This window comes from Camponotus floridanus, unplaced genomic scaffold, assembly GCF_003227725.1.
Source record: "Camponotus floridanus strain SB8 unplaced genomic scaffold, Cflo_v7.5 scaffold35, whole genome shotgun sequence".
NCBI lineage: Eukaryota > Metazoa > Arthropoda > Insecta > Hymenoptera > Formicidae > Camponotus > Camponotus floridanus.
The window spans coordinates 1020160-1044121 of NW_020229492.1; the positions used below are offsets into that span (position 1 = coordinate 1020160).

General features: G+C 33.3%; 1 protein-coding gene across 1 annotated transcript in view; it reads left to right on the forward strand.

The window, feature by feature from the left end:
* LOC105258729 overlaps positions 1–14325 on the forward strand; it is a 35865-nt gene extending 21540 nt beyond the window's left edge. The window contains exon 3 of the mRNA XM_025410797.1: positions 14145–14325. Within this exon, the coding sequence (XP_025266582.1) occupies positions 14145–14267 (123 nt within the window). The 3' untranslated portion in view covers positions 14268–14325. The remainder of the gene's footprint in view (positions 1–14144) is intronic.
* Positions 14326–23962: the final 9637 nt, after the last annotated feature.

The following is a 23962-nucleotide window of genomic DNA, read 5'->3' on the forward strand; positions in this document are numbered from 1 at the left end:
ATATGTTGAGTTTTAAAAAATATTGTAGTAAGATAATCAATGTGTTTTTATCGATTTAATTATTGTTATATTCGATATAGAAAAAAATTATTTTGATGAAAAACATCAGATTGAAAATGTTTTATTTTAATCCTAAATAAACATGCCTACATGTCTGAAATTCTCTAAAGTTATTAGGAAAATTAAAATACATTATTTTAATAAATCACCATCAATTTGCTCTATTTATCACAAAGTAAGAAATCTTGGCACATATATATGCTTCCTCAAAACTTTTATATTTTGTTTCGCGATATATGTTTAGAGATACACGATTTTTTTATAAATCACACAGAGAGATTACGTAAATTTGAATAATTTTTTCTTACTAAATAAGTGATAATAAAAATTATTGAATAATTTTTTGTTACTAAATAAGTGATAATAAAAATTATTGAATAATTTTTTGTTACTAAATAAGTGATGATAAAAATTATAGAATAATTATAGAATAATTATATAAACATAGAGTTTACCTAGCATATTATCGCAATCGCATCAATTCCTTTGCAGTTGCTCTTCGAGCAGGGATTGCTTTTAACCTTTGTATACTTATGTCAACGTATGTTATGAGAAAGATAATGGACTTCACCGGGAAAAACGTTTCAACGTCGTGTTCTAATCTACATCGTGCCAACCACTAGCGGTCATGATTCCGCCGTCAAACAATATATGGAGATTTTCCAAACGGGCCGATTAAAACGGTACAACAGTCGTGTTGCCAAAACTCATATAATGCGCGTGTTTCGATAGCCAAGTACAAGGGACGAGGGGAAAGCGACAATCGTTCATTTTGCTTCACGAGCTCGACGAATCGTTCATTAATGACACGACTATCGAAGCTCTGGGCCATATCACTTGTTTGCCAGAAAGCTAGTCATTAAATATACATCTCCCATTTTCATTCGAACCGTTCGTCGGATGACGACGACACGTGTCCCGTTCAAATTTTGATAACCGCGATCAAACGAATCCTATCCGCTTCTCTCTTCCGCCTCTACCGAAAGTTTAAAATTGCCGAGCGTTCGATGATGAAATGACTAAAGCCGCAACACGACGAAATTTATCGGGCTTCCAATAATTAAAACACGCGAGTCATTAGCTTTATGAGGTTTTAATTATAGTTTAATTTTTCGAGTAACTCCTATATCGCGAAACAGCGCTTGTTAAATGAATTTTTAATCGAGCTGCTTATCTCACCAAGATATCTTTATCTTGTCTTATAATGATGTTGGATTAAAAATAGAACAAGGAAAATTCTATTTAGAAGTATTAAACAACGCGAGATAGAAGATTGAAATAATTCCATTAAAAATAGTTGAAGAGTTAATCGAATAAATTCGAAGAGTTTGACGTGCGTAGGCAGCTGTTTGTTAATACTTACACACGTATACAGGGTGTTTCAGATCACCCATTTAAATACTAGAGAAGTGGTTATTTCAAAAAAGTAAAAACATTTTCTTTATAAATCGGGTGCGCTCTATCGAATGGTGATATTTTCAACTTCTGGTTCCGGCCGGAAATAGGCGATTCAGACTGGAAGTGCATTTTTTTAAATGGAACCCCCTATTTTTTATTGGATATTCTTGTAGCTTACTTCGAGAGCTTTCCAAAACACTATAATAAATTATTTTTCCTTCAAGTAGTTTTCGAGTTATGAGGCTTGAAATAATTTCTTAATTTTACATAAACCATAAAATATCTTGTAAAATATTCATTTTTCGATTATCTTATCTTAATACTTTTATGTACAAAATAATGAGAGGAATCAATTGGTGTAAAGAAAACACATAGTTGTTTTTAAGAAAAAATATATAATTTGCAATTAACAATTCCATATTTTTTCTTAAAAACAACTGTATGTTTTCTTTACACTAATTGATTCTTTTCATTATTTTGTACATAAAAGTATTAAAGTAAGATAATCGAAAAATAAATATTTAATAGATATTTTATGGTTTATGTAAAATTAAGAAATGATTTTTCAAGCCTCATAACTCGAAAAGTACTTGATGGAAAAATAATTTATTGTAGTGTTTTAGAAAGCTCTCGAGGTAAGCTACAAGAATATGCAAGGAAAAATAGGAGGTTTCATTTAAAAAAAATACACTTCCGGTCTGAATCGCCTATTTCCGGCCGGAACCAGAAGTTGAAAATATCACCATTCGAGTAGAGCGCACCCGATTTATAAAGAAAATGTTTTTACTTTTTTGAAATAGCCACTTCTCTAGTATTTAAATGGGTGATCTGAAACACCCTGTATATCGTCTTCTCTTTCAATCAGCAAGCGACGATAGGTATGTCGTCTTGATTTAGTTTGCTTTTAAAATGAAATTAACTCACCTCGTGGCTTCGAGAATCGCTTAGTTATGAAATATCATGCCTCGAGTTTGCCCGCTCGACTATCGGGTCGTAAATCACGGTATATTTCTATACACGTGCCCTCGATAATCCATGGCGAAATAAATATACGTCAGCGTATATTATCATATATTAACGTATTATTGATTTAAACTTTTTTCACTCGAATAGAAGTTTTCGATAGGAAGAGAGAAAATTGACTCTGACCTAGTCCGAGGTATTTTCATTATCTTCGCTTCCTCCGCGCGACCGACGTGACAGTAAAGATGATTAACTAACTCAAGATTATGTATATCAATGCCAAGAGGGGTGGGGTGCATAATTCGCGTTTACGACATTTATGCGAAATTTTTCGAATATCTTTGCGCTACGATGAAATATTGGCGGGCAATGGATCAATAAAAGCGTTGTTAATGGCAGCAAGGGAGGGATCTAGGGAGCTCCAGCTGTGGTTTATTTCGGGTTTTAGGTCCGTGAAGAGACGCACAGTGTCTCGTCTTTAGAGGCACACGCACACCGGGCTTCGGCGCGTATAAACGCGAGAGAAATAGATTATTTAGTGGCCGGTAAAGCGCGCGTGGCCAGTAAAGAGTGCTTTTCTTGTCGTTCAATAAGGCTGCGCACGACAATCGTAAATAACACAATTTTAGTCCGCGCCGTGGACACCAAAATGGGATACGTACGCACCTGTCGCAATTCACCTGTAATTAATTATACGACTATTTAATTCGAGGGAGCGTTCGATCTGTTTATTTTTTTTTTTTTTTCGCGATGAAACTCGATAAATTGCACAGGCGCGGACTTATTCGCAGACAATTCCGTCTGCATTCGCACAACTAAATGTCATACAGTCTCGTGTTTTCGTGTTTCTCGCATTGTTGGGCGACACGATGTACCGATGATAGTTCACGCGCGATTTTTGGACGAGGCTTGAAACAGCACGCGCGCGTGAATGCAATCGCATTCGGGAAAAAGTGGAAATTGGCTGGTTCAACGCGACGAGCAATATCGGCGGGGAGGCTTTCGGTCACTTTGTTAAGTTTTTACAGCCTGTCCTGCTCTGAAAAAACGGTCTGTTGACTCCATTTTTTTGTTCCCTCTACCGGATCTACACGATCTCTAATGGCTAAAGAAACGCTTGGTTTCGTTGTAATGTGCTTTTAATCCTTCCGGGACGATAGTGATATTAAGGCGCGAAGAGGCCATTTGAAAGGGTTAATGACAAATACATCTGTGTTTATATCGAGCCGTGCAGTTTATTACCACCTTTCTGCACCTCATGAATAATACGCTCTCGCTAAATTATGCATAAGTCACACTTTGCGTGTGTCGGGTAAAGCGCGTCACAATTTCTAAAATAAGTTCTATACATGCGACGAAATGACGTGATACCGTTCGCGAAATTGAAGGTTAATTAATCCTGCTTAGAAGGACGAAAATCTCGCGATTGATTCCGCAGGAATGATGGATGATACTTCACATTGAAATATCAACTACACAGAAAAAAATAAATGTCAAATCAAAACTTATATACTTAAGGATGTTTCGTATGTACAAATCCCAGCAAAAGTAGCTAAAAATCAATATTTACGAATATGTCCACTTTTGGTGTATTTTGAGTATGAGAAATTACGTGTAATATTCCAATATGATCTTAGCTACAGTGCAGAGATGTATTTTTTAATATTTATTGCGTTTTTACTGAAATATTGCGAATTTTGTTAATCGAAATGATTAACTTTTGGCAGAGAATTTCGCCTTGTGACAGATACATGGCTAACTTCATTGAATTATATTTAATATCTTTTTAACCAGTTAGTACTTGTATAATATTATTTGGCCAAATATTTCCTCTGTATCTAAACTTTTGCAAATTTTAAACAAATTCTGAATATTATTTCCACGTGTTTTCGTCATTTGAATCGACGTGGTTATACGTTTCTCATAAGAACACATGTTAATTCGATGCAAATTAAAATCCTTATAACTTGTGAACGCTTTAGTGAATCGATTTAAAAATTGTACTGAAGATTCTAAACATGTAAGGACATTCTGTACAATTTTTATTAAATTCTCAATATTTTGAAAATAGGTATAAAACATCCTTAATCGAAATGATTAACTTTTGGCAGAGAATTTCGCCTTGTGACAGATACATGGCTAACTTCATTGAATTATATTTAATATCTTTTTAACCAGTTAGTACTTGTATAATATTATTTGACCAAATATTTCCTCTGTAACTAAACTTTTGCAAATTTTAAATTCTGCAAATTTTAAATTCTGAATATTATTTCCATGTGTTTTTGTCATTTGAATCGACGTGGTTATACGTTTCCCATAAGAACACATGTTAATTCGGTGCAAATTAAAATCCTTATAACTTGTGAACGCTTTAGTGAATCGATTTAAAAATTGTACTGAAGATTCTAAACACATGTAAGGACATTCTGTACAATTTTTATTAAATTCTCAATATTTTGAAAATAGGTACAAAACATCCTTAAACTAACGCTAACTAATTCATTGTTTTGTATATATGCAGCAATTTATAATTTTCTTAGAAGAATTTAATAATTTTAAATTTCAATAATATTACGTCTTACTTTAATATTGTAATTGTCACTACAAGAATATATAATTATTTAATTCTACCTTAAGAAAATTATAATCTTTGATTTAAAAATGTTATTTTCTATCTAACAATGTTTTTTATCTATTCAAGAAGATTAAATCTTAAATCATAAGAATATATTTTTCTCGAGTCAACTATATAAAATGACTTCATTCAAGTAAGCAATTATATTTTTCTGTAATTAACGCAATATAATTTCATCTCAATATTTTCATGTTAAAATTAAATATATTTTCAAAACAAGAATGTCCTATTTTTTCTGTGTATGTAACATTTCGGAACGCGTCGCTAACAAAAAGAGGAAGAGGAGAAAAACGAGAGAAGTCGGCGATCTCTATTATTACTCCAATATTTTTTATTCAGAGAATAATGGCGCGCACGGCCATTTTAATGGGTCTCTCGATTTCTTCTTGTCTCGAGATTCCGATCAGAAGATGCGACTGTCGGAACGATCAATGATAACGCTTAAAGCTGAGCGATGACCGTAATATCCGTCCACAAATCGCGTTCAACGACTATGTTTAGATAACTATCTCCATCTAACGCGGATAAGGGAGGAGAGAACCCGTTAGACACATCTAGCAAGGTCACGTTCGCGTGCCAGCCGTCGCCTCTGGATTTTCTTAGGTGATATACGTATCCCGCCGTGCTTGAGTAGTTCGGAATCCATCTTGAGCCGCGGAAACCCTAAGCTCCCTACTTCGAGTATTGAATCGTAACTTTTCAACTGTAGATACCAAGCCGCGGATCACCAAAGATCACACCCTCAATCACACGTTTCGTCGCTGCGAGGCAACAATGTAAGACAAATGATTAAAAAGTTGACGACAGTTGATATTATTAAAAAAAAAGGTGGCAACTTTCTGCAATTGTTTCCATGAAAGTTGAAATTGGCTGCGATCTCAATTATTGGAAGCTCCATCGGGAGTTGATCAAATTATGAAATTATCGAATTTTCGATCGGTCAGACTCTTCGGCGTCCTTGAGAGAGAAAACTCGAGCATCATCGGGCATTAAAATGTTTATGTGGGGCACTGCACCTGCTAATTTTGGCGCATCGCGTCGACACCCCGTGGCGAAAGAGATTCAATCTCTGCGGTTCGCGAAATAGGGGAGAGGGGGCGAGGCGAGGGAGGGAACGTGGCATTGAAGATAAGCAGAGAAAGGTCGCGACGGATTAAGCATATCCTGAGTTTACATGAATACGTGACTCGATTTAGCATATGACGCAGGGCAGCATAAAAAGCAGAGAAATTTTTGAGGGATTTTCGGGAAGATGTTACGAGCACGTGCGTAGACACGTGTATTCACCGACAATTCGACAGTTATTATTATTTATAATAATATTTTAACCGGTTAAAATATTATTATTATTAATAAAAATAAAATATTATTATTAATAATATTTTAACCGGTTAAAATATTATTATTAATAATAAAAATAAAATATTATCATTAATAATATTATTAATAATATTTTAACCGGTTAAAATATTATTATTATTTATAATAAAAATAAAATATTATTATATAATATAGAATATATTATTATAGAATATATTATTATATAATATAGAAAATAATATTATTAATAATATTTTATAATATTTATTAATAATAATATTTATTTTATAATATTTTATAATATTTAATAATAATATTTTATTAATAAAATAATATTATTAATAATATTTTAATAATATTATTTTATTTTTATTATTATTAATAATATTATTAATAATATTTTATTTTTATTATTATTAATAATATTATTAATAATATTTTAACCGGTTAAAATATTATTAATAATATTATTAATAATATTTTAAAAATAAAATATTATTAATAATATTATTAATAATAATAAAAATAAAATAATATTATTAAAAAGATTTTAACCGGTTAAAATATTATTATTTATAATAATATTTTAACCGAGGAAGAGAGCAAATGGTCCATTGCGAAAATGGCAGTTCCTTCACGGGTCTCAAGCGCAACTTGGCAGCAGAGATTGTTCGCCGGGGAATGTCATCGACGAAACTTGTCATTCTCACGAACATAAACGCATCCAACCGGAAGACCATTAGGTTACATATTTCAGAAACGACTACTTGGAATAGTTCTTTCCTTTATATCGCCTGCGCTCCAGTAACTTTATGCGATAGATTTGTTCAAATATACTTCTGCTATATAGGCTCTCTTCTATACGTTTCGTGTCTCATTACATTAATGAATTTCACTTCCTTTAATTTATTCGATCATACGCTAACTTGTCTATCCTTGGTTTGATAGACGCGATCTTATTTCGTTTAATGTACGCTTTATGTATGCAGGCGCAGCTTAATCTTTACATGGTTCATATGTTCATTATTAATCCAGTGATGCATCTGTGTATGTGTGCGAAGATGTTAATTATGTAGCATGAAATTAGAACGTAATCCTTTTATCCGATATGCGCGATAGAGCTTGCTTTCGTTCGTAATTTTCGTAAAACGAGATCCGTGGAAGCCGGGGAACACGAGAAGAAACGATAGCGAGAGAAGCTCGCTGCCGAATCTCGCGAAAATCCAAAGCGAATACATTTGGCACGAGTGTCACACGAGCGTAACGCGTAAAGGAATGCGATGGGACGAGCTGATTTACGATCCACGATGGGACAGAGATCGCGTGCATTTCCGTGGGAATATCCTTCCTCCCCTTTATCCTAAATCAGTTTAGATGGTCCGACGCGTAGGCGCGACGCAATCTGACTGCGATTGATGTCCGCGGGGAAGAATTTCGAATTTATCGCTCTATACCTGCCGGACTCGCATTATATAATTGGACGATTACTATATTTACGCTCTAACCATTGTCGCACGCGCGTTATTGCATCGCGCTCGCGCGCATACGCGTGTGCGTTTACATCGCATTACTGTTTGATGTATGCATGTGCTCATTGTGTTGCGGCCGCGTCGCCGAAATTACGCCAACCAGCGCGAATTCCGCGCTCGCGTGGTAAACAAATTATTTTATTACGGTCCAAATGTTGTTTCTGTCCTCGCGATGCGGTCGAATACGTTAATACGTGATACGCACTGAGAAAAAAATCTGGTTGGATTAATTGGAATTCTGGTCAGATTCAACCAGTATGTCTGTTGGAAAATGGACAAACCAGAATTCTTGTAGGAATTATCAGATGAATCTGATTAATTTCTTCCTGTTAAATTTACCAAATTTTCTGGTTAATAATTAATACATGATTAATCAATATATGATTAGTTTAATAATATTTATCACACGCTTTAATATTTTAAAATTTATTGAATTTAATTTATAGGAATTCTTAATAGTATGTGTAATAATATACTTAATTTTAAAATATAGAGTATTTTAAATTTATCAATGAAAGTACTTTGAGAATATAAATTTTGCGATTATTTTTTAATCTTTAAATGCTAGTCTCTTACAAAATTTTTTTTCATATCGTGATAAATTATTTTTCTAACAAATTTAAATTTAAAAAATTTGAATTTATCAATTCTGAATTTTTAATTCGCGCACTGAGAAAAAAATCTGGTTGCATTAATTAGAATTCTGGTAGATTCAACCAGTATGTCTGTTGGAAAATGGACGAACCAGAATTCTTGTAGGAATTACCAGATGAATCTGATTAATTTCTTCCTGTTAACACTTGTGATGAGTATATTTTAAGATTATTATCAAAAATATATTCTTTGTTGAAGAAAACTATTACTTAAAAAAAGAAAAATAAACTGAGTAATCGCTTTTCCTGGCTGTAGAATGATATTTTTCTCTGTGTGAATTTAATATTAATACTAGTTTTTTATATATATTTCATGGCAAATATTGAATACGAGTTAAGTTAAGAAGCAAACAAAGAAATTAATATAACAAGAAATTTGTTTAACAAGAAACTAACCAAATCCTTATAGTAAAATCTATTAAACATTCTAGATATAAAAAATCGAGTCTTATCATGATAACTAGAAATTCTTGTTTGATTTAACCAAAATGCCTTCAATCATACACTAAGAAAAATCCATTGATTGTATCAACAAGACGTATATGATTGAAGGCATTTTGATTAAATCAAACAAGAATTTCTAGTTATCATGATAAGACTCGATTTTTATAATTAGAACGTTTAATAGATTTTATTATAATGATTTGATTAGTATTTTCTGGTTGGATCTATTAAATTTCTTGTTATATTAATTTCTTTGCTTGCTTCTTAACTTAACTCGTATTCAATATTTGCCATGAAATGTATATAAAGAACTAGTATTAACATTAAATCCAAAGTATTTTTTTTCTTACGAGCAGTAGTGCCAGAAAGAGGACGCTAGCTTTCTGATTGTGTGTTTGAGCTGCATCCTCTTCTTGCATGACTGTTTATCAGTTTAATTTCCAAACTAAATTAAAAATAATTTATTCAATAATCTGGATTGAATTTATCCAATAATCTTGTTGGAATTCAGAATATTAAACAGACTTTTGAGATTAGATGGAAAAAATTTTAGACGACTTGGTGGCGAGTTTACTATTATTAACCAGAAAATTTGATAAATTTAATTGGAAGAAATTAATCAGATTCATCTGATAATTCCAACAAGAATTCTGGTTCGTCCATTTTCCAGACATACTGTTTGAATCTACCAGAATTCTAATTAATGCAACCAGATTTTTTTCTCAGTGCGTTAAACGATATCGCGCCCGCTCGTCGATTCTTCTCGTCTTGCCCCTTCGAATGCGAATAATCCGCGGGGGGGCGTCGATTAAATCCGCCGCGAGCATTAAGAGCAAAAGGGCGCGCGTTTTCGCGAGACTCTGTCAGCCGCGGTGATTTATGTTGGGCGATTTATTAAGTCGTATTAGCTAGAGACGCCGAGCGTAGCTCGGTGACCCGAAAGAAATTTCTTCCGCGGGGATAAAATAGGAACATAGGACTCCCTTTTGTCGGACCGTGGCTGCGCCCTCGTCTCGTCGGTTTATAATTATCGCCGCCGTCATGCGTTGCTGCGGTTCCGCGAGCGGAAGGTATGTATGTTGTGCGTATCGCACATGCGGTCCGTTTGTCCCGCGTCTTGGAGAAGATGAGCGCCGGGCTATCTCCTTTGGTCCGTTATATTCGACTATTTCTGTACTATGTTCCGCAGTAATGGCCACGCTTCAAATGCCCAACTATTGAAGCTAACACGTGAGTGTATCGTTAATAAATCAAATATTGTTTTGAAATGTTTATTTCTTCGCGACGTTGTTATGTAGCTACGAGAAGGAATATTTATTCGAAATGCATTGTTTGCAATTATTGATTGAAATAATAAAGCGGTATTAGAAAAATTCTTATGGGAATTAATGCGTAAAATGTCCAGACTCATTGGGATATTTCAAATATTTCATTTCTCGGATTTTTAATATTATTTCTAGTATCATGCAAGGAAAATTGCAACATTGATAAGACATACTCGTAGCCGTAAGAAAGCGTACAAATGATTGATACGATAGAATTAATATGGATTCGTGAAAAAAACAGTATGTTTAAATGCTACTATTTATATAATAAATAAAATGAGAGGAAATTATTATCTTACAGTTAGTCGAAAACACTTGTGAATTTTTTAACGAGAAATACATATTTGAAATAATTATTTCTGACCATTAAATCATCATGCAAAAATCAATATGAAAGTTATTTTTCTTTAATTTAAAATTTAATAAATTAGAATTTCAATAGCGTTTATATAAAAATCTATCTATTTTTCATTTAAAATACTATTTCGTATCCATTTCTGAACATCTCGTCTTCACGCGACCTATTCCAGTCGTGTCGTTAAAAAGATTTCAACGTCTCGACGCGAGACGTTGGAATCAACAACGAGATGAAGGCATCGTCCTTCGCTGCCAAAAAGCCCTCTCTCGGAAGACGTTTTCGTTTTTCCTGATTTACCCCTCGCGTTTCTCGTAATTTTCTCTCGCTGGCATCGGAATTTGCACAGACATATCATAACTTCTACTAACATCTACTTATTTCGGTTAGCCTCGTTTATTTGTTTTGACGTGCTCGCTACAATGTTACATGCACGATCGTAAAACCCATATAATTAACACCGCAATGTGTACGTATATTTTATCACATAATTGACTCTTACGTAAAAGTCTCGAAAGACTCTGACAGAGGTGTATTGCGTATGTTACAAAGATAAATTTTACCGCATATTCTTGTCTCTCGGCTCTATATTCCTATCTCCACCTACTTATAAAGTTACGTACGAATTGATGGGATCTGGTCGACGATGTCGCAAGAAGCAACGGAAGATGCGGAGATATAATAGATCTTACCTCCCGCAACAAATCGCCACGAGCAACAATACGTCTCAGCAATTATTATTAGCCCGGAGTAGTGTATATATGTGTATGTATCACTATAGTAGTAATATTTGCTATAAGACAAGAATTAATTGCCGCAATAGAAACAGAGAGCTCTGCGTTTCAAATTATTTAATAGCGCGAATTTTGACATGTAACAACTCCATCTCTGCTCGTGATACACGAGAACGTTTCGGAGAAATCAATATTTGGACAAGAGAGACGAAGGAGCGCAAATATCGTGCCTGTCATTTTTACAAAAATCGTTTCTCCATTATTTATAATTTTCAACGTCTCGCATTGAGAAAAAAATCTGGTTGCATTAATTTGAATTCTGATATATTCAATCAGTACTCTCTAAAAGTGAATCAGTGTATTATCACTGAAAAATAGTAAATAGTCACTGATGACAGCAGTTATAAGTACTGTAAATCAGTGATATTTTGTTGAAAGAATGAGTTAATAATTTTGATTGTTTCAATCAGTAATATTTCTCAATATCAGTAATATTTCTTTCATTATTGTCAGTAATATTAAGCTACAATTCATCTCTTTATCTATTTCATATGAAATTAAAAATTTTATTTATATTTACTAAATATTTATTATATTAAAAATTTTATTTTATTTATATTACATGGATATTGAACTTGTTATTTTAAATAGATAACGAACGAATAATTTTCATTAAGTCGCCAGACATTTATTTGTCCGACTTATAAAGATCGATTTAATATCTGAAGCGTCTCTGTTGAGTGAGATTGTATCAGAAATTAAATCGAAATAATACTTCTAATTTTAAATTTTGCTCTTTGCAAACTTTAAATAATTCTTATGACTAAAATTAAATACGAGAGAGATAGCGACAAACGAACGAACTAGCGATTACTAGTTTTACAGTGAATTTTATTTTAACTGACCATAATGAGTGAGATATGAGATAAAAATAACAAAAAAATAAGCGTTTCCACTGAAGATCAGTAAAATACTCACTGATTCTCAGTGAAATCATATTTTACTGTTTAAATGTGATATTTTCACTGATTCACTTTTAGAGAGTATGTCTGTTGAAAATGGACGAACCAGAATTCTTGTAAGAATTACCAGATGAATCTGATTAATTTCTTTTTGTTAAATTTACCAAATTTTCTGGTTAATAATACTAAACTTGCCAGCACCAAGTTGTCTAAAATTTTTTCCATCTAATCTCAAAAGTCTGTTTAATATTCTGAATTTCAACAAGATTATTGGATGAATTCAATTCAGATTATTGAATAAATTATTTTAAGTTCAGTTTGTTTGAAATTAAACTGATAAACAGTGATGCAAGAAGAGAATGCAGCCCAAACACACACAATCAGAGAGATCTAGCGTCCTCTTTCTGGCACTACTGCTTGTAAGAGAAGAAAAATATACTTTGAATTTAATGTTAATACTAGTTCTTTATATACATTTCATGGCAAATATTGAATATAGAGTTAAGTTAAGAAGCAAGCAAAGAAATTAATCTAACAAGAAATTTGATAGATCCAATCAGAAAATACTAATCAAATCCTTATAATAAAATCTATCAAACGTTCTAGTTATAAAAAATTGAGTCTTATTGTGATAACTAGAAATTCTTGTTTGATTTAATCAAAATGCCTTCAATCATATACGTCTTGTTGGTACAATCAAACGATTTTTCTCAGTGTCGAATATTAATAAAGTATTACATTATTTTTTATCATACAAGCAATTAAAGTCTAAATTATTTCAATAAAATGTTTTGTTTTCTACTTGAAGATTTGACTATTATAGATGAAATCTTGAAAAGAACGAAAAATTTAATATTTAATATAGATGACAGAGAGAAAAAGAGAGAGACGAGTACAATAAATGTGTGTAATACGTAAAGTACTGACAAAGTTCTCAAAATTTTCGCCAATTTGTTAAAGAATTAAATAATTAATTCCTCAATACAACACTGAGAAAAAAATCTGCTTGCCTTGTAGTAAAATCTATTAAACGTTCTAGTTAAAAATCGAGTCTTATATTACGATAACTAGAAATTCTTGTTTGATTTAACCAAAATGCCTTCAATCATATACGTCTTGTTGGTACAATAAAAAATCATACGATTTTTGTCGGTACGTAAAATTCATCCCCGAGATAATCTCGGGAAAAATCGAGAGAAAAGCCGAATGCAATCGCATGGATCTCTCGGACAAACGTGTATTTTCGTCGCGAGTCCCGGTTATGATTTTCATGAACCATAATTCCAACAATATTCCGCGCAAGTTTTTTTTTTTTTCACGGAGGCTGAAAATAGTTCGTCTACGAGCGCGTGGCCGTGACTGCTCCGGATTTATGGGAGCTGCCTGAGCTTCTCCCCGACGCGGAGTGCCAACTCGGGCATTGTTATCATTCGCTTTAACAACTTACGGGCAAACTTTTGCCTCTCGTTCCGACACGCGGATGAATCGACTACGCGCTTGGATCGCGGGATGGATTCTCCTCTCTCTCCTCTCGTCGACATCGTTTATATCCCATCCAAGACAAGGGGAGAGAGCTTTCGATTTCCGCCTCGCGCCCGGTTATTCCGACGATATGATCGGCGTGCGTCGCGCTTCGAAGATTCCGCGAATATCCCGCTGCTCGGATTCGGAAACTCGTATCCAGATCCTCTGCAATTCGATCGATTTATCGATCGCGCAATCGTATATTTCCCAGTTATGAACATTTTTCTTGTCGTTTTTAGGTAGAGAGAGAATCGCGCACTCTCGGCTTCGATAATGTTACATCAGTCTTCTTTCCAAGTGTGGAAGATTGGAAAAGATTAGAGACTAATGGCGATTATATCGGCGTGTTTCCGACCGAGTAATCCATCAAGAAGCTAATGTCTTGGTTGCCACCGCGAATAGAACGTCATGATTACGCCAATGATTCGAATGTAAGTTTGCAATCCAATAAGCGTATCTTTAGTATATTCTCTCGTGACGTTATTAGCACACCGAGCTTAGTTGTATCGGAAAATCCACGGTCGATTCTCCTACAAAATTGATTCACCACGGTTTTTTATAGACTTGTCAACGTTACCGAGTTAAAGTAAAAATAACTATTTAATTGAATATACAGGGTGTTTCATAAGTGGGCAAAATTTTAGGAATGGATTCCTCATGCTTAGAAAAGAAAAAAAAGTTAAGGATGTTTTGTATAATCCCAGCAAAAAGTAGCTAAAAATCAATATTGACGAATATATCCACTTTTGGGTAAGTGTCTTTTGAGTAAGAAATTGTGTGGAATATTACAATTTAATCAGAGATGTATTTTTTAATATTTATTGCATTTTTACTGAAATATTCCGAATTTTGTTAATCGAAATGATTAACTTTTGGCAGAGAATTTCGCCTTGTGACAAATACATGGCTAACTTTATTGAATTATATTTAATATCTTTTTAACCAGTTAGTACTAGTATAATATTATTTAACCAAATATTTCCTCTGTATCTAAACTTTTGCAAATTTTAAACAAATTCTGAATATTATTTCCATGTGTTTTCGTCATTTGAATCGACGTGGTTATACGTTTCCTATAAGAACATATGTTAATTCGATGCAAATTAAAATCCTTATAACTTGTAAACGCTTTAGTGAATCGATTTAAAAATTGTACTGAAGATTCTAAACATGTAAGGACATTCTGTACAATTTTTATTAAATTCTCCATATTTTGAAAATAGGTATAAAACATCCTTAATCGAAATGATTAACTTTTGGCAGAGAATTTCGCCTTATGACAGATACATGGCTAACTTTATTGAATTATATTTAATATCTTTTTAACCAGTTAGTACTTGTATAATATTATTTGACCAAATATTTCCTCTGTAACTAAACTTTTGCAAATTTTAAATTCTGCAAATTTTAAATTCTGAATATTATTTCCATGTGTTTTTGTCATTTCAATCGACGTGGTTATACGTTTCCTATAAGAACATATGTTAATTCGATGCAAATTAAAATCCTTATAACTTGTAAACGCTTTAGTGAATCGATTTAAAAATTGTACCGAAGATTCTAAACATATGTAAGGACATTCTGTACAATTTTCATTAAATTCTCCATATTTTGAAGATAGGTACAAAACATCCTTAATCAACATAGGTCCGGAAATGATTAGTTTTTGAGTTATTAAGATTTTTGTAATACAAAATTTTGTCTCATTTCTCATCTTAAAAGTCTTTTTACAAGTATCAAGAATGTTTTTCAGGCCGCTAAACTTGAAAAACATTGTTGATGCCTGTGAAAGGATTTTTAAGACGAGAAATGAGACAAAATTTTGTTACAAAAATCTTAATAACTCAAAAACTAATCATTTCCGGACCTATGTTGATTAACTTTTTTTCTCTTCTTTAAGCATGAAGAATCCATTCCTGAAATTTTGTCCATCATTTATGAAACACCCTGTGTATATATATATATATATAATTTTTGCGTGTTAAGCAAATTATTGTCAGAGAGAACAAGCGCTTATTAATGAAGGTCTCTGTAATTTTTATACGACGGTACCGAACTTGGTTAACACGCAAAAAAATTATATATATATATATTCAGTTAATCGGTTATTTTTACTTCAACTCGACGCGACGTTGACAAGTCTATAAAAAAACATGGTAAATCAATTTTGCAGGAGAGAACAGGTCACGCAGTTTCCCGATACTAAGTCCGTGTTAATGACGTTACATCACGTTCGCGTTGTTTCACAGCGTTCCTCGCACGCAATCGGGTTGCCATACTGGATTCCAACATTCCGGGCGCAATTTGATTTCCGGTTTTTCTACTTTTATCTCTTTTTTATTTTTCATTTCGCTTATCTGCGCGCGTGAATTTCGACGCACGAGAGCCGATCAACCTTGTGCGAATAGTGAAAGTCGACTGCCGATGCGAGGTTTCGGTCCAGCGAGTCGTGCTCCGCGCTCTTTTTTTAGCTTTCCGAATTTTTATTTCCTCTCTTTTTTTATGCGGTAACCCGCGTCGGCGAAAGGGGAAGGAGTCATAAAGCGGTAAAATTGTTCTCGTGCGATTCCGCCGGACTCTGCGCTCGTGGAGAATTGCATTTTATATATTTACGAGTGCAACGACCGGTCGTTCTGTCCACAACGGTTGATAGGACAACATGGCGTCTTCATGGCGTCTTCAGACAAATGACTTCCGTTTCAGAAAAAAATGTCCTGATAAATTTTCAATAGATTTCCGGGCCATCGAAATGCATTTTCATTTCCATTAATCGCAATAATTAGATACTCGCGGAACTGCTTGATTTGGAATTTAATTATTTACACTCTGAATAGTTTTGTTCAGTGCGTAATTATTAACGTTTCGAAGCTTACATGAAATTTGCGTATTGTCCAATTTAACAATGCGCAATATCAGGTGGATGATTTCGTCAATACTTTGCGTACGAAGCGACAACCGTATTTGCGATTTGATTAATTCAATTATCGAATTCGACTTGCATGCTTAAGCCCTGAATTATTAGAGACACTGAAGAGATAGTTGAAAGCCAATTCTAATATTCCTTTGTAGAAACTTATTACAGAACGTGTACCGTGAATCAGTGCAATTTATTTTCTTTAAATATTTTTTATACACATTCATATATATATATATATATATATATATATATATATATATAATATACTATAATATATTATAATATATTACAGTATATTATAGTATATTATAGTATATTATATTTTATAGAAATATATTAAATAAAATAATAATAAATTATTATTACTATTATTATACTAATAAAATAAATAATAAATATTAAATAATTTTAATTATAGTAAATTTATTATTCATAAATTATATTTAATAGATTAATCTATTTCTTTAAAATTCAAAAATTTATATGCATAATTTACATTAAAATGTATTTTATTTATTCATTATTAATCTTGATTAATATATTATTATTATAATATCTTTTATAACTTAATTTTATTAATTAAACATTTTTTAATATTACAACATAATTTCTATGATTATTTTTAATTAAAAAATTTTTTATTTTCTTAAACATATTTTTCAAATTTTTCATTATTCTTAATTTATTATTATTTTCAATATTATCAATTTTTTCAAATGATTTTTTTATTATTTGATTTTCTATAGAAATCAATAATTTTATATTAGTTTAATATGCTTGCGAATTTATCGTAATTGCCGTTTTGCAAATATACGTGCATCGTACAAAATTTCATCACGCAATCCCGTAGACCGAATGAAGCAATGAGCAGTAAATGAAGCCTGTGCATACGTCGACAGTCGAATGTAATGCGACAGAAATTGTTTATATTTCAACGAGAGATTTGCGCTCGTTCGGATGATGCGCGACGTAAAATATCGAATCGAAATTACTCCTGGTGATTGATCAATCGCGACGGTAAAAGGGTTCCGATATCCCGAATGACATGTGAATTATGATCGTTCCCCATGTGTCGAAAACAGCGCGCAATCGACTGTAATATGTCGGTCAAGATACGACGAGAGTTAATAGGTCATCGTGCGCGATGGGAACGTCCAGCTGAATTTCTACGAGGCAATCATCTCTCGGGTTCCCATCGGACTGCGCGTAGCAATTACTTTCGTCTAATCGGAAGCCTCGCGGGCCTCCCACCTGCGTAATGTCATCTCGGTGTCCTTACGTCATAGTTTGCCTCGCTCGCTCGTTCTCTCTCTCTCTTTCTCTTTCTCTTGCTCTCTCATCACCTGTCTTATTACTTATTTATCTCTTTATCGTTACCTTGAAAGCAGCAGCGTGTATACTCTTTTCGTGCAAATTTCCTTTCTCTCCTTCCGTTTAACTTTCGACGCCGTTCGGAGGGAAATGACCTTGCATCAGAAAGTGACAGCGATATTATGATTCATAAAAGATTTTAAATTTTCTCTTGACGGAAGGATAAGATTTGACAAATGCAGCGGCGAGAATTTGTAATTTGGTTGTGTTTTGGTAACAGAAATATTTCCTGTATAAAAAGTTGTCTTGAAATATTCATTATTATTCGATATGTCTGTTGGGTGATGTTATTAAAGGGATGCCTTGTTTTACCGATAAAATGTCATATTTCATTTTTGCCCGAAATCATTTTATTAATTGCACAGAATAATAAATACTCCTCCACGATTAAAGTACATACAGAAACAAAGCGGGAACCTCCTGATTTTATGTTAAAAATTAAAGAAAAAATTGAAAAATTACAGTTTTTTTATCGGTTTCTAGGGTCAAATCGTAACAATATTTGCTTTGTATGTACAAAATAAGATAGGTTCTCGCTAGAGATTGTATGAAGGAATATAAATGAACTTTTAGAAATGAGTTTAGAAGCCTAATGAAAAAGATTTCGGATAAATAAACCGAAATCTTTTTCATCAGGCTTCTAAACTCATTTCTAAAAATTCATTTATATTCCTTCATACAATCTCTAACGGGATTATATTTATATTCCTTCATACAATCTCTATTTTATTTTGTGCATACAAACTGCAAAACTTTTATATTAAGCAAATATTGTTATGACCTTTTTACGATTTTTCAATTATTTTAAATTTTCAATATAAAATCAGGAGGTTTCCGCTTTGTTTCTGTATGTACTTTAATCGTGGAGGAGCATTTATTATTTTATGCAGTACAATTTTTAAATGGATTCACTAAAACGTTCACATGTTATAAGGATTATAATTGGCACCGAATTAACATGTGTTCTTATGGCAAACGTATAACTACGTCGATTCAAATGACAAAAACACGTGGAAATAATATTCAGAATTTGTTTAAAATTTGCACAAGTTTAGATACAGAGGAAATATTTGGTCCAATAATATTATACAAGTACTAACTGGTTAAAAAGATATTAAATATAATTCAATAAAGTTAGCCATACATTTGTCACAAGGCGAAATTCTCTGCCAAAAGTTAATCATTTTGATTAACAAAATTCGGAATATTTCATTAAAAATGCAATAAATATTAAAAAATACATCTCTGCGCTGTAGCTAAGATCAAATTGTAATATTCCACGCAATTTCTCATACTCAAAATACACCAAAAGTGGATATAAAAGTAAATATTGATTTTCAGCTACTTTTTGCTGGGATGTACATACAAAACATCTTTAACAAAAATGAAATATAACATTTTATCCGTAAAATAGGACTCCAGCATCCCCTTAACCATAAAGTACGAGATAACATTCCTTATTTTCCCGGTGGCTCGATCAGCATTATGTCACGAGTGCGAACGAAGGGGTCGATGAAATGCGGATAAATAAACGGGAAATCGTTATGGACGTTGGTTGCGGCAACGACGAATATGCCCGACGCTATGAATATGTCCGTTCGCGTATATTGGCTGCACCGCCGTACCACCGGATCAAAGGGTGTCATATGCGTTAAATAAATAGCACGTACATATACGTATACCCTGTGGATGATAGATATAGCCGCATTGCTAATTCGTCAGCGACCGACGTGCGGGATATTTCCGTTAAAATACGCTCCTTCGTTAGAACACGAAATAGCTGTTGATCGACGAGGTGAAAATTTCGAAACGTGGTTTTACTTTATCGAATTATACAAGCTGTCCCTCTAAATTACTGAATAAATGTCCCTTAACAGTAATAGTTTGTCTAGCTAATTTAGAGAGATTTTTTTATATTTGCGAAAAAATGTCAATAATTGTCACATTTCGAGCTTGAAAAAAAAGCTGAAGAATGAAATTAAAAGGTTAATAAAGTTACTTTTTTTTTTAGTTAATTTCGCAAGTGGAAATTATCAGAATTTCTATTTAAAACTGTAGTTGACGAAGATGTCTAATGGAAAATTTGAAAATTATGGAAAAGAATTGGAAATTTCCGCAAAAAAATAATAACTTCTCTCGACATTTTCGCTGGAGGAAAAATCGATATCTATATATGTGAAATCCCTCGTCGCTCGAGAAGGCAAGGCTCATTTTCCATTTCGACCTCCGACAGACGAAGAAGAATCAAATGTCAATTAGACAATGTCGCTGATTTATTTCACCGTCTTTAGAAGGAACAATGTGCGATGTCATTAGTCGGAGCTGTAATAATCTAGGGAAATGAGGCGCGGCCGTTATCATCGGAAACTGGCAATCGGTCGGTCGATCTCTCGATTTCTTACAAAAAGCGAGAATTAAAGTCTGGACCCTGGCCAAGACGCGTTTCGTCGACCGCATCTCGTTCCTCTTCTTAGTTTGCGTTTTCGATCCTCGCTGATTATGAGGAGAGAGAGAGAGACGCGCGATGATGCTGCTGCGGATGCAGCTTGCCTCGGGAACGAGCAGGGAGGGTGCAGGAAGGGGAAGTAGCGAATACCGCGGAAGGGAGGGGGGGAGGAGAGATGTCTGGGCGTCCCCAGGGGCAACAGGTACCCACACAACGCCATTAGCTTTTCCGAGAGACAGACGGACCAACCGACCTATTCGGGGGTTGGTAGGGGGAGAGAGATACCCGGCCACGTGCTCGCGCTAAATATAAGTCTGTTCACCGTCTGCCTCTTTCCACTGCTCCTTGTTTCGTTGAATGCGGCCGCGGGACCGTCTGCTCCGCAGAAGAGCAACATACTCGAGATATATCTATATATATATATATGCTACTTATTTCAATCCAAAGTTTGGAATATAAATATTTCTTGTGCATTCTCGTCAAATTTCATCAAAGGTTCTCGTCTCTCGAAAAAAAGCTGCGCTGTAAAAAAAGTATGTGAAATTACGCATATAATCAGTGTAACAATTACGCTACTTTTAATGGAAATATATAAATTCGTGTACTTTTACAAAAATTAGTTTTTTTCTTCTTCTTTATTGTGTAAATATTCGTTTATATTTGATGAGAAATTGCAAGGTTAAAAGTGTAATTTTTGGATTTTATGTAAATGCACAATTTTTTGTAACATTTATATAAAATTTATATAAAATTTATATAAAATTTAAAATTTATATAAAATTTATACTTGATAAACGAATATTTACACAATAAAGAGTAAAATAACTAATTTTTGTAAAAGTACATGAATTTATAATGAATATATTTTCGTTATAAATAGTAGTAATAAATAGTAATAAATAGTTCGTTATAAATAGTAGTAATTGTTACACTAATTATGTATGTAATTTTAAATTAAATTTAATATGTGAAATCGTAATAAATACATATACAAAATGTATTATTATGTAAACTTTTCTAGAAATCTACTCCTAACATGTAAATTTATTAGTACAAGATACTTACCATTTAAGATAATAATTTTATCTATGAAATGTAAATTTACTAATATATGTAAATATACACCTTTAATATTTGTAGCTCAATATGACCCACTATAATAGTTGTAAATTTACACCAAAATTTGTTACAGTGTGCCTTGTCCGCAGGTTGAAATATTGACTTCGACTACTGTATAATGTTGTTTACGAATGACATTTGTCTTATGCAGCTTGAAGGCATTTCTTTTTCACAGCTCGAATCTCATTTTATTTCTACGCGATAAAAGAAAGTTTCAACGACACAATACCGGCGGGGCATACGCAGTAGGCCTCGATATTGCATTACCGTGTTGTCCTAGTTCGCCGGTTGCGGTGAACCTCCCCTCCTCCCCTTCTTTACGCGATTCTCACCTCGGTACGTGCATTTTTCATACTTTCGCAGTCGTATAACGCCACTTCTCTATTTTCTTCGCACTCACCGTATAATCTGAAAATCTCCGCAGTGACGTGACTATATCGGGTAGTGAATCGTCACGCGAAATCGTAAGGGCAGTCAAATCATATACAGGGTGAGTTTTTTTATCTTGGGACATCGAAATATCTCGTAAAGTCTAAAAGATACGAAAAAATGTTTCAGACAAAAGTTGTATGGTTTCAAGGGGGACATGAGATGGTGTCATTAGTTTGACCTTGAAGAGTCATCTGAAGCTCACGTGAAGATCACCTCCAACTTTTTAAACGGGACACCCTATATGCTTTTACATATTCTTGTAGCTCATCTCGAGAGCTTTCCAAAACACTATAATTAAGCTAGTTTTCATTAAGTGCTTCCCGAGTTATGAGGCTTGAAATAATTTCTTAATTCTACATAAACCGGAAAATATTCATTTTTCGATTATCTTAATACTTTTATGTACAAAATAATAAGAGGAATCAATAAAGGTGTAAAGGAAAAATTAAAGGTGTAAAGAAAAAATGTAATTGTTAATTGCAAATTACATTTTACAAAACTCACCCTGTATACGAAATTGTTCTACATACTTTGTTGCTTTTTTGCGATCTTGATCAAATATGTCACATATATCAAATATGTCAAGATCACTTTATGAAACTTGAAGATACTTTTTTCGATCTATTTCATGTACAATTGAATAATCGTCGACTCTCTCTCTCTCTCTCTCTCTCTCTGTCTCTCTCTCTCTGTCTTCAAGAAGAGTCAGAAGAAGGCGGAGTAGAAAGGGAGAAGAAGATGGCCGCGATGGGGAATGGAGCTTGTCGGCTTACGAATAACTCGAGGTTGGCACGGTCAGGTTGCGGTTCTCGACTCCATGTTCTCCTCGTTCGAATCGTCCTCTCTTTCTCTCTCTTTCTTGGTCCCTCTGTCTGTCCCGACGCGATACGGCCAATTTCTGTCCCGCCGCATTTATCTCTCTTTATCAATCGCAAGGAAATCTCGCGGAACAAAATCGCGCGTCGAAAAGGTGTTATTGTCGCTGCAGTCCAAACTCGGATGATGGGATAGCCAGCTCAACGATGATACACTGAGAAAAATCGTTTGATTGTATAACAAGATACGTATATGATTGAAGGCATTTTGGTTAAATCAAACAAGAATTTCTAGTTATCATGATAAGACTCGATTTTTTATAACTAGAACGTTTATTTCTTTGGTGCTTTAAGGAAATTTGAGGATATAAGGATTTTTCAACTGTATGCGTGGCTTTGTTTGAAAAAAATTTTAATGTAAATTTTAATATAAATTGCAATATATTTTAATATAATTTATCAATATTTATTTTCAATATAATTTATCAATATATTTTAATATAATAATATATTGCAATTGTACACTGAGAAAAATCGTTTGATTATACCAACAAGATGTATATGATTGAAGGCATTTTGGTTAAACCAAACAAGAATTTATAGTTATCATGATAAGAACTCGATTTTTTACAACTAGAACGTTTCATAGATTTTACTATAAGGATTTGATTAGTATTTTCTGGTTGGATCTATAAAATTTCTTGTTACATTAATTTCTTTGCTTGCTTCTTAACTTAACTCGTATTCAATATTTGCCATGAAACGTATATAAAGAAGTAGTATTAACATTAAATCCAAAGTATATTTTTTTTCCTACGAGCAGTAGTGTCAGAAAGAGGACGCTAGCTCTCTGATTGTCTGTGTTTGAGCTGCATCCTCTTTTTGCATGACTGTTTATCAGTTTAATTTCCAAACTAAATTTAAAATAATTTATTTAATAATCTGGATTGAATTTAT